General features: G+C 52.7%; 4 protein-coding genes across 4 annotated transcripts; 3 read left to right on the plus strand and 1 right to left on the minus strand.

Moving 5' to 3' along the window:
* Positions 1-205: 205 nt before the first annotated feature.
* EsH8_I_000338 (ClpP/crotonase-like domain-containing protein) lies at positions 206-1,321 on the plus strand (the record flags this gene model as incomplete). The annotated part of the gene is made up of 2 exons (XM_083267751.1): positions 206-633; positions 727-1,321. 2 exons carry the CDS (start codon positions 206-208, stop codon positions 1,319-1,321), a joined length of 1,023 nt encoding a protein of 340 aa, XP_083118189.1.
* A 1,731-nt stretch (positions 1,322-3,052) lies between these two features.
* EsH8_I_000339 (uncharacterized protein) lies at positions 3,053-3,504 on the plus strand (the record flags this gene model as incomplete). The annotated part of the gene is made up of 2 exons (XM_083267752.1): positions 3,053-3,251; positions 3,314-3,504. 2 exons carry the CDS (start codon positions 3,053-3,055, stop codon positions 3,502-3,504), a joined length of 390 nt encoding a protein of 129 aa, XP_083118190.1.
* Positions 3,505-6,385: 2,881 nt separating this feature from the next.
* EsH8_I_000340 (uncharacterized protein) lies at positions 6,386-10,169 on the minus strand (the record flags this gene model as incomplete). Its single annotated transcript, XM_083267753.1, has 3 exons — positions 6,386-8,314; positions 8,367-9,907; positions 9,956-10,169. 3 exons carry the CDS (start codon positions 10,167-10,169, stop codon positions 6,386-6,388), a joined length of 3,684 nt encoding a protein of 1,227 aa, XP_083118191.1.
* Positions 10,170-10,498: 329 nt separating this feature from the next.
* EsH8_I_000341 (5'-methylthioadenosine/S-adenosylhomocysteine nucleosidase family protein) lies at positions 10,499-11,575 on the plus strand (the record flags this gene model as incomplete). The annotated part of the gene is made up of 1 exon (XM_083267754.1): positions 10,499-11,575. One exon carries the CDS (start codon positions 10,499-10,501, stop codon positions 11,573-11,575), a length of 1,077 nt encoding a protein of 358 aa, XP_083118192.1.
* Positions 11,576-12,107: the final 532 nt, after the last annotated feature.

Below are 12,107 nucleotides of genomic sequence, written 5' to 3' on the forward strand. Positions count from 1 at the left end.
ACGTCATCGCGTTTTCACCAATGGACCGTCTGCTCTCATCCCTCGGTGCCAGCTAAGCTTTGCCGACCGACGCACACAAACCCGAGTCTTGCAGCTAGCTTCAACTCCCCTCCCGCTTGGTCTGAAACCTCGTTTTCGACCTCCAAACCTCCTGTCCCGTCCACTTACTCCCTGATTGCTTTTTTTCATTCATACGGCCGCCACAATGCCCGCGCGCCTCGCCCCCCTCCGCCTGGCAATCCGCATCCCGCGGTGCACAGCATCGTCAAAGTCGGCAGCAGCCGCCTTCTACTCGACCTCGACGGCTGCAGACTCTAACCAGCCGCTGATAACCGTCACCCAGCTCCCCGCGCCCGGCTCGGGCCACATCCGCATCCTCGAGCTCAACCGCCCGAAAGCCCGCAACGCCCTCTCCAAGGCCCTCCTCTCGCAGCTGCGCGCCGAGGTCGACGCCGTCCACGCCCAGTACGACCCGGAGACCGGCGATGAGGTGCCTCCGAAACAGATCTTTGGGGGCGCCGCCGGCAAGGACGCCAGGGGCCCCACGCGCGCCCTGATTCTCGCCAGCGCCGTCGAGACCAGCTTCTGCGCTGGCGCCGACCTGAAGGAGAGGCGGGGTTTCACCCAGGATGAGTACGTGCCGCGCGCCCCCCGGTCGAAGCCAATCGACCTTCCGACAAGCCTGCGATGAATTCGGTGGCTAACATATACCCTCTTCGTGTGCAGAACCGACGAATTCCTCCACAACCTCCGCTCGACCTTCACCTCGCTCCAAAACCTCCCGATCCCGACCATCTCCGCCATCTCGTCCATCGCCCTCGGCGGCGGCCTCGAGCTCGCCCTCTCCACACACTTCCGCGTCCTGTCCTCCAACGCCCAGATCGGCCTGCCCGAGACGCGCCTGGGCATCATCCCCGGCGCCGGCGGCACCCACCGCCTGCCCGCCCTCATCGGCCTCTCCCGCGCCCGCGACCTGATCCTCACCGGCCGCCGCGTATCAGCGCCCGAGGCCTACTTCCTGGGTATCGCGGACCGCCTCGTCGACATTACCCACGAGGAGGCCGAGAAGGCCGGCGAGGGCGACAAGGACAAGGGCGTCCTGCTCGCCGCGCGCAAGGCCGTGCTGAGCGAGAGCGTGCGCCTCGCCGGCGAGATTTGCGAGGGCGGGCCCATTGCCATCCGCGCCGGGCTTCAGGCCGTCGCGTGGGCGAGGGAGGAGGTCGAGAACAAGATGTACGAGCGGGTCGTTGCCACCGAGGACCGCAACGAGGCGCTCAAGGCCTTCCAGGAGAAGAGGAAGCCCGTTTTCAAGGGCCAGTGAGCGGCGCGGTCCAAGTCTAAACGCATTTTGACTTGCAATTTGAGTGAAGGAATCGCCGGTGGATTGCTTAGGTATGTGCGACAGGTTGGAAACCTAGTGGCATCAACTCCGTGATATAGCCGAATGCTCCCCAAGGAAGGCGGGAATAATGAGGTAAAATAGATGTCCGACTAGTTGTACAAGATAAATCTGCCCCTGTTCAAACCGGCAGGGGTTCCAAGCCGAATTCAAAAGTAGATCGAACGTGGCAGGCGTACTGCATGTGAAGAACCTCTTGTACAATCGCTAACACCATGACACCATTGTATCGACCCACCATTAGAACTGGACTCACAACTTTCCCGATCGAGAAACAGAAACTTGGCCGTTGCTAATACTATACGAGCTGTACTAGTTCCAATTGCCGCTGCTGGCAATATTTTATCCCTGTCATAATATGTTGATGTCGTTGTATGCGAAGCCATGTGAGCCCGATGTGCTCAAGCGGTCACTTGTTGAACAGGAAGCTGCATAATCAATGACAAGCTTGATGCGTACCTTTTTGTTGGAAGATATTGAAATTTAGAGTGGGAACATTGCTTGGGGTTGCTCTTGATGGATTGGATGATGGAATATGGTAGTCATGGTAACGGGGCGAAGATCCCCTTTATCGATGAAAGCTCCATCGAATTTGTGTTTCAACCCCGTACCTTGGAGTGGTCAAGTTCTCACATTCCACGGTTCTCTTATTTTCAAGGCGTCGGCGATCAACTTGGGATGGGTGGACCATCAGACGCCGAACGAGGTCAAAGGATGTGTTACGGATATGTACGGGACCGCCCGTTCGAAAGGGGGCACGCGGCCCCGTTCCGGAGTGGGCTGCCGGACCGAGAGCAGACCGAACTCTCGCGGTGGATCCCCGGGCATCGCGGAGGGATCGAGATCAGGGGGGGCCCGGCATCTGGGAAGCCTCAGGGTGAATCAGCCAATGGCTGGGTCTACTGCAGGCTACAATTCCTTGTCTACGTTTGAAGCTTCAATGTCGGTACTGGGAATCGGAGCTGCCAAGGTTCCTCCCAGCCCTTTCTTCTTCACCTACCCTAAAGCTTGGCTAGAGAGAATCCAGACCAGCAAAAAGACCGAGGCCATGCAAACGGCCCAACAAAGCATTACATGGTGGGCGTAGTGCGATCACTGCGGCAATGTCGCCATGGCGTCATCCCTTTCCAGAATGGACCACTCGATCCGAGTAGAAACCGCACAAATAGCCCGAACGAGCTCAAAAGATACCTCGACAGTACAAGGTGCGGCTGCATGGAGCTTTCTGTGGTAGCGATCGATGATGTAGGTGTGATTCAATTGGTCTCAGTAGCCAGGCGCTGTGGCCCGGCACGTCATAGCGGCCTTTCAGTGGGTTTTGGGCGGCGCCCAGGCATGTGCTCTGCGCTCTCTGCACGGGGCAACACAGCAGGAAGGGGCTCATTTTGCTTTCCTTTTTAGATCCCTTATGACATCACCCGTAGCTCATTGCTTTCCCACCAGGCCGAGCTTGGAGCTACGCGAGGGGTAGACTGCATTCTTGTCAGTCATATTTGAGCTGTCTGCTTCTCTCGAATCACCTCCCTTCCTTCTGCTTTTTTTTCTGCACATACAAAACACATCTTCAGAAAACGAATCAAGGGCATCTATTACGACCTAGTCAAAAACAAACAAATCCATAACCCCCAACAACACATCCAAAACAAACCTAAAATGTCGTTCCTCATCGAAACCACCGGCCGCCGTCTGGCTACCCTCCCCCGTGTTATCCCCAGAGCCGTCACCGTCGCCCCCAGATCATTCGCCACCACCTCCCCGGCACAGAAGTCCGCAACCGAGACCGTCAAGGATGGCCTGAAGACCGTTGACCGCAAGGTCAGCGACAAGCTGGTCGACGGCATCAACATTGGAGGTAAGCGGCCTTTGCCAGTCATCATCGTTGATATAGGAACACATAGCTGACAAACATTCCAGAGAACGTTGCCAAGAAGGTCAAGGAGTCCACACCCGACCTCTCCCAGGACGACGTCACCGGCAAGGCCCAGGAGCTGAAGGGTCAGGCTAAGGGCAAGGCATCGGAGCTCCAGGGCCAGGCCAAGGGCAAGGCGAACGAGTTTGCCGGCAAGGCGAAGGGTACCGCGGACCAGGTCAAGAAGAACTTGTAAATTCGGGGGAGTGCGAGAGAAAAACGGGTGAAGATAATATCCAGCATGCCTTCATGACGGACCACGACGTCCACTGTACACTACTGCCACCTCATAGCATGGAAGGGTTCTCGGGTCTACAAGGGGCGTTTTAGCAAGCTCAATCAACGATACGATTGATGATACTACTCAAGGGGCCTCTATTGTCGCGCGTGCATTGTGATGCCTATTGATTCGAGCCCGTGTCTACTTTCCGGGCGAATCTTTGACAGGTCATAATCAGAAGTAACTTGATCGAATTTGGACTGGAAGGATTGGGTCTGTGAGCAAGGTTGCTCTTTGCTGTTCCCTACATCGTGGGCGGCTTTGCGATCTACTTTGTCTTCTGACAGCCTCGGCACCAATCCGATGCTCTCATTAGCCCTCTTATTGTCGTCCCAGCTGACAATTTGGGATGGTCCTCTTGGTTATACCAGAGCATCTCTTTGACCATGCGGAAAGCAGATGTAGTCACGGCTATTGCTATCTAGGGACCAAACTACGCGGTTCGACTGCATTCACTTCATCCAGATGCCCATCCCGATCTCGCTGCTTTATCTCTCCTCTGGTGGTGTTTGAGGCGAGTCTAGCGGAGTAGGACGAGCAGGTGCATGGCCTAGCGGGCGTTTGTTATTGGCGTGACATTCCTGCCAGTAGCGGCTTTGGCCATTATGTTAACCGATCGATGACTTCATCCAAGGCAGCGTTGAAACTACTGGCCCATTCACAGCATAAAGCTTAGCCTTAAATAGAAGAAAGCCCAAATAGCAAGCATTCAAGGAAGGATTGCCTGGAGAGTTCCACTTGGAGGATCAAGACATTTCCTGAGTTCCCCCTGTCAAATCCAAGACCGCTTAATCTCCGGCGGTGGGTAGCGACCGTAGGCGGCGAACAAGGGTTCCAAAGACGATACGACTACTGCAAGTCTACCAATATAGGCTTTCAACTTCAGGCTGCCATATTAACACTGGCAGGAGAGGTTCCGGAAGGATCGAGTCCAGCGTTGACCCATCAGGCCACCGCCGACTTCAGTGGGTTCCAATACGAACTTTTACGTTCCTTCTTCTGTAGTTTCCCTTGGCTTATCATTAATTGGACAATATAGGGGGCCTCCGCCTCGCATCAAGATAAATAGGAAGGTAGTTTTGGGATTCGCGCACGTTCTATTGGCTGAATCGCACTTTTCGCAAACGCTGCAGAATCCTTCGACGTCAAAAATTAGCATTGGCACGGTTATGTTACTTACACAATGAGATGCTGCGAGGTTTTAAACGGCAGTATAGACTATAAAATAGAGATGGTTTCGAATTGTAATGAGAATCTAATAGGGTAGAACCAACATCTGTCTCCCTCACTCAACCGCCTACTAGCCAAGGGTTACAGATTCCCCAACTTTGAACATAGCACCATTCGCAGCCATGAAGCTCTATAGCCTCGCTCTTCTCGCCCCCCTTGTCTCGGCAGTCTGTGACACGAATCAGAACCAGATTAGTCTTACATTCATGACGAGCACGTTCAACGAGTATGAGACTCATGAGGTCTGCCCAGCAGCTGGCAGTTGCGGTTAGTTTACCTACCCCTACCAGTTGCCAGCTTTCTGATCGGAAATCTCGGGGCGTAACTACGGTCATTGAATCTAATGAGTCGTTCTAGTGAACATGCAAAGTGGTCCTGATGGTTGGGCTCAAAAGGCGAACTGGGTCATCATGAAGGGAAACACCTGCGTGAGATTCTACAAGTAGGTTGCCTCAACAGATGTTCTTTGGACTCTTGCTTTCATGGCTTCGTTTTGTGACGGAAGCTGATATTGAACCTCAGGGACTACAACTGCCCGCAAGGCGTCGAGACTTGGGAACCGCCCTGTAACAGCGTGGATTGGTCATCATTTATCCTCCAAGACTGGCAGAATGGTGCGATGAAGTCTTACACTGTCTGGCAGCAGTGAGGTCATCGTTTCTGATACGCTTTGCCATACCCATCTTGTGGTTGAATAATTCGTTTGGTGTTGTGACTGAGTTGACGGATGGAAGACTCTTCTATTGTAACGTGTAAATAGGTCAATGTTCTTGTCTGCTAAAATTTTGACGGTGACGCGCGAATCACATTTGCAACCATATTATTCAAAGCGAAGGCTAAAACTTATATAAGCTCTGTTCTCGGCTCTAGTAGCAATTGGCCCGCAGAGATCACCCAAAGCTTCCAACCTAATTTTGCAACAACAAGATTGTTTTTGACTGCCATGCGATTTAACTGAATTGAAATAGTCCTTAAAATTTGTTTTATCATTTGTACTTGTCTCTCTATTTACGAAGAACATATGTTTCCAATGCTAAGAGGATCTGGAATAGTCAGGTATGTTAGAGCCTTGAAAAGTTCCTACAAAACTTCTCTTCCACCTACAGTTTCTTAGCACCAGGTGTCATTGAAACAGACTATGAGCAGCTTATTACCCCAATGACATAAATTTCTTCATATAATGTGATGATGTATTTCCTAACCCTGTAGCAACTCTTCACAGGGCACATATTGATGACAGCTCCCAAAGGAGGATGGTGCGGCCGAGTGTTATATTATATGAGTTAGTATCTGCTAACAACCGACTATGTCAATCTAGATGTTAGACTACCTAGCCATAATACGAGCAGGCGATCAGCAGCAGCCTGCAGCCAGCAACATCACCCGGAGATACAACCTCCGGGCCGCCAACAGCGATATATTCACTACTGCTGCTGCTGCTGCCGACCTCTCTATTTCCATCCCTTCTACTATCAAGAATACAGAACCAGTTTACCGCATTGGCCTATCTTTGATTTAACACCGGTACGGGTATCTTGTGATACCAACACTAGACATGTCCCCAAGTTCAGTCCGGAAACCGGAATATTAAAACCCGACCTGAGGAACAGTCGATGTACACTGTTGACCCCAACACGGCGTAAACTTCAGGTCTATAGTCCGGAGGCAGCCACAGTATTCTTTTTGAATATCTTGTAATCCAAGCACGATCATCGCTGATTTCATAGCCCTCGAAGCGTGCCTTTTCTTCCTCGGTCTCCGGAAGACGGAACGACAGCTGACCAGTATTGGAGGACTTTTCCATATCAATTATACCCATCTCGGTATATAGCTGAGTCCCGGTTCTTTCAAATGACAAGTTTTGTAGCCATTTGTTGTGTCTAAATTTCTGCAGACACTGGCCTGTCGCCGTATCCCAGACGTGGACAGTTTTGTTCATCCCCGCCCACGCTAAGTATGCTGCATCGCCCGACCAGACCACCGAACTAATTGCATTCGAAACCCACTCATGTTCTCGTAGGCACTGTCCTGTCTCTATATTCCAGATCTTGATGTTCCCGTACAATGAGACTGTTAATAACTGTCTCCCATCACGTGAAAAGGCTGCCGAACTAGTCTTGTCATCACAGCCATCGAAGGCCAGTATCAACTGGCCCGTCTCTAGATTCCAGACTTTGACGGCCCCGTCGACTGAAGCGGATACTAGCCGGCTTCCATCGCCTGAAAAGACCGCCGATGTAGTCTTGTCGCTACAGCCCTCCAAGGCGTATATACACTGGCCTGTCACCGCATCCCAGAGTATGATAGCACCGCCAAATGAAACTGACACCATCTGTGCTGCGTCACCGGAAAACGCAAGAAATGAGACAGATTCGGTGTGGTCCTTCGGCATCCATTGACGCTGGCCTATCGTCGTATCCCAAAGCTTGACAGTGTTTTCAATCGCTAATGCTATCTGTGTCATATCATGTGAGGCCGCCACCGATGCGATATCGCTATCATGGCTCCCAGACAACGGCACACGCCAGGCGGTATTCGCTCCCAAGAGCTCTATAGCGTTCCCGGACGATGCCAGCACTAACTGTGTGGCATTACCTGAAAATACTACAGAATCAACATGTTGATACTGATACTCAAACGTCCGAAGACACCGCCCCGTTGCCACATTCCACAGCTTAATGGTTCCCCTGATCGAGGCTGATGCCAGCTGCTTTGTATCATCCAAAAAGGCCATTGACAGGACTCGGAGGCCGACATGGTCCTCAATCGTTTGTAAACACTGGCCCGTCACTGTATTCCAGATATTAATGGTGCTGTCGTCTGAGCCTGATGCCAGTTGCAGTGTGTCGCCCGAAAGGGCTATCGAATAAACTTCGCAGCCATGGCCCTTAAGCGTCTGTATACACTGGCCCGTCTCCGTATTCCACAGCCTGACGGTCATGTCGAGTGAGGCTGATACTACAGTTGCCGTATCGCCTAAGAAGATTGCTGATGTAACCATGTCGTAATGACCCTCAAATTTCCGCAAACACTGGCCAGTCGCTTTATTCCACAGCCTGACGGTCGTGTCGGATGACGCTGATAATAGGTGTGTCCCATCGAGTGAAAAGGCCACCGAACTAACCTTAGTGCTATGGCCCCTAAACGTCCGTATACACTGGCCTGTTGACACCTTCCAGAGTTTGACAGTTGTGTCATAGGAAGCCGACGCTAACTCCGTTGCATCACTGGAAAAGGCCACCGATGTAACACCAGCTCTATGGCCCTCGAACGTCTGTATGCACGCACCCCACTCGTCCTCCATAGCAGGCTTTGCGATCATCCACTTCGGCTCCTCTTCACGAAATAGTTGTCTTATTTTGCTCTTCTCTGGGCTGAATACAAGCGCTGAACTGTACGCTTGAAGGGGGCTGCTCTCAATACCAACTCGATGAGCGCGAATAAAACGAAACGCGTCTTGGACCAGTCCCCTTAGGCCCGATGTTTCCGTTTGCATCTATACGAGATCAGTATTCTTCTAAAGCCTAGTATTGTCTCCCACGACGCACTTGAACCAAGGATAGAAGTCTTGACACAGAGAGAATTCCAGGTGACATGCTCCGGAGTATACTAATAGCTTCTAACCAGTGGAGGTAATGCTTCTTCAGAAATTCATGGACCAAATCACCAAGCCCGGCGTTACGGCCATCTTGTCCCAGTCCTCCAGGGTTTCCATGCGCCAGATGAGACACCCAGTGGATACAAGAATAGCGAGCCGAGGATAATGGATCAGGTTCGGGTGTTTTAACGTCTTCGATGGGAAATCCCGGGATCAACAGGTTGTAAATATCGCGTTTCAGAGTCGTTGACATGATCTGGATAGATCTCAAGGCAATAGAAGTATGCTCTTGTGCCATGCCAGATGGGAAAAGAGATACGTGCCTGGTTAAAAAATCCTTGGCTGACTGGTGAATAAGGTAAACAACATTGTCTCGTATCGTGAGAAATGACCCGCACAAAGCTGCAACCGCCATAAGGTTCTGTCGTATGTTTGAAATGTTTGGTGGTAGGTCAGCTAGGGCCTGCAGTTCTGCTAGGTGAAGCGGGCGATACGCGGCAGTGACCGTCGATAAAAGCTTCCCGCAGAATTCGGGATTCTTCCGCCCTAGCCGTTGGATCTGTTGCATCATTCGCTCGTATAGTTCGTCCAACCCAGCAGGTACATCGTTCATAATCTCGAGGATCTCCCAACTCTGGGCCTTCGCCTCGCGCAGCTCTTGGACGACGAGGGCTACCCAAAGGAACGTTCCGTCGGCCTTCAATCGCATTTCGTTTTGAACTTGGTCTTGGAGTTCTGGGTCTTCTTTTAACCCTGGCAGTTCTGAAATACATTGGGTGATGTACATATTAACAGCGTGGAAGATGTGCTCTGCGTTTTCCTTTAGTTCCAGACTTAGCCCCATCCGAGACTCTGTCGGTAGGATCAACTGCTCAATATCGCGCCTATTACGGCTTGAAAGTATCCACTTTGCTTGAGACGATGAGGATACCTGGACGATCAGGTGTAGAAGCTGGTCGAGGTTTGTCTCGCACTCGTCAAGTGCGTCAACAACCAGGTAGATGTTTTGCGAACTTAGCTCTTGTAAGATGCTAAGAAGAATCTGAGACAGGGCGTCCCAGCTGTTAATGTCTTCAAATAGCTGCTTGCCAGCATGGTCGTACTTCTTTTGTATACACCCGATTAGGGATGGCTCTTGATCGAGCAGTTGATACATAAGACCCCGAAGTACGGCAGTCGCGCTGTTCAAGCGTACATCTGTAGCCTGGCAGAAGAAATAGGACAGAATGTAAGTGCCCGCAGGCAGCTTCTCTAGCTCGTCGATGATACCGCAGAGCAGCATCGTCTTGCCCTTACCGGGATCGCCCTTGATCCACAGCAGGCGGCTCTGTTCGTCATCATGCCATCGCCTATAGTCTTCATGATCTAGGATCCAGCAGTACGACTCTTGAAGCAGGCCGCCCTTTGTGCGCTGGATGCGTACTTTGTCGTCGCGGGGGTCGGTGATGCGCAGGTCCTTGAGGATTTCACGCTCAGAGTTGGATGTCGCTCCTTTCTCGCTGGTCAGCTTCATCTGAGGACAATCTCAAGAGGGCCTACCAATATAAATGTCGCGAGCACTGACATTCCCGGAGCCCGCAAGCTGGAATCCGTTGCCTTGGAAGACCGACCGGGGGCCAGTCTCCTCCTCGCTGCGGGGTGCCCCGCTGCTGTCATTTCGAGGCACGACATCTGGTGTGGCCCGTCGTTTTTCGGGTCGGCCGTACAGATTGGGCACTTTCTCGGACCACGGCATTTTGCCCTTTTGGTCCATTGCGCAAGGGTCTAGCTTACTGAAAATGCCAAGTGGCGGGGTCGACGGTATCATGAACTCGCGCTCGCAAAATCAGGCTGAGCGAACAACGGCTGACAGCTGAAAACGACCTCGCTCACGTGCCCCTGCATTATTGGTTGGAACACGCAGCCTGATCAGTTTAAAGTGCGCACAGTAACTCGCGATGAGAAATGAACAGTGAATTTTCGCATTGATTACACCTAATCCTGACCCCCTACAAAAGCTTTCGGTTGAGTGTTGCCGACGATCGTGAGACTCACTAGCTCACAACTTTCAATGGGCCTTCGCTGACATGTTGGAGTATCACGATGCAGAATGAATCTAGACTTCCCAAGACGCACGATGAGTACACCATCGCGGTGGTGTGCGCCATGAGCTTTGAGATGAGCGCTGTCCGCTACATGCTGGACCGAGAACATCCCCGCCCGCGGAGAAAGGTTGGAGACCCAAATGCATACGTCCTTGGCGACGTCTGCGGCCACAATGTTGTGCTTGCTTGCCTCCCCGGCCAGCAGGGGAAGGGGGCTGCCGCAACAGTGGCTACCAATCTTGCACGCACATTCCCTTGCATCAAGTGGCGGTTTCTTGTCGGCATCGCTGGCGGCGTCCCTAGCCCGAAGCACGATATCCGCCTAGGCGACGTCGTCGTCAGCATGCCCGAAGGGCCGCATGGCGGCGTCGTTCAGTACGATCTGGGGAAGGACACCGATACCGGGTTCCATCTCAAGGGTTTCCTGTGTCCTCCGCCGTCTGATTTACGGAGCGCGGTAGAGATAATGCGTTCTGACCATCTGGGCGGCGACAACAAGATCGAAGACTTCGTGGCGGCGATGGCTACCAGCCGACCGAATCTTGCCATCTACCAACGGCCATCCGACGGGTCCGATGTTCTCTTCCACGAAGACTACCCGCACGATGCCGCCACCTCTTCGTGCGTACACTGTGACCAGTCCAAGGCAGTCGGCAGGCCGCCGCGGCAACCCCCGGCCTCTGTGATCCACTATGGACTGATTGCGTCGGGCGACAGCGTGCTAAAGAGTTCGACAAAGAGGAGCGCTGCCGTGCGCGACCTGGGCGATGTCCTCTGCTTCGAGATGGAGGCTGCCGGGCTCATGAGCGAGTTCTCGGGTATTGCCATCCGCGGCATCTCCGACTACGCCGATTCTCACAAGAACGATGGCTGGCACCATTTCGCCGCGGCGGCAGCTGCAGCATGCACCAAAGAGCTGCTGGAGTATCTAGATCCAGAAATAGTTTCCTCTGAATACGCGGACGCGGCACCCAGCACCAACCAAGCTCAACCCGCCAGCAATACTTTTCGCGGTAATGGCATCATGAACACGGGCTCAGGCAGCTTCTCGGCAAGGGATATAAACATTGGATAAGGTTTGGGAGGCGCGGGACACGAGGAGAATGGTATAAAAGCCTGGCGAGACCTTGCTGTTTGCTGGCGCTATGTCTGGAAGGTTTGCATTCATCGATTATCATTGCAGTAGTCAACCTCATGTAACTCAAGTCAACTGGTTGGACGGGAGTAGAACACAACTGGAAAAGAGCGCTCGTCGCCCATAACTCGTTGCTCATCACGCATCACTAACATCACACAGCATTCATGAAATGTACCGACGATACCACCTCCCAACCCTGACATCCCCCACCCCCTCCCACCTTCCCCCCACCGCAAAGAGCAGCCAGAGTCCGGGATCCGGGGCAGATAGCAGGATGACGCCCAGGCTGGGAGAGCAAATGGTCAATTCGCAAAGCCGAACCACCCAGATGCCCCCGCCCGTAAAAAATCCCTTCCTAATGTTCAGGAAACGTCGGCTGCTCCCGTCTTGGAATAGTCCCCGACAACACTTCATCTTGCGATCTTGTGCCTTGCAGAGAAAACCCCAGAGGACAGGAATATTGATGTAC

The sequence above is a fragment of the Colletotrichum jinshuiense genome, chromosome 1 (genome assembly GCF_051148585.1).
Source record: "Colletotrichum jinshuiense chromosome 1, complete sequence".
Classification (NCBI taxonomy): Eukaryota; Fungi; Ascomycota; class Sordariomycetes; order Glomerellales; family Glomerellaceae; genus Colletotrichum; species Colletotrichum jinshuiense.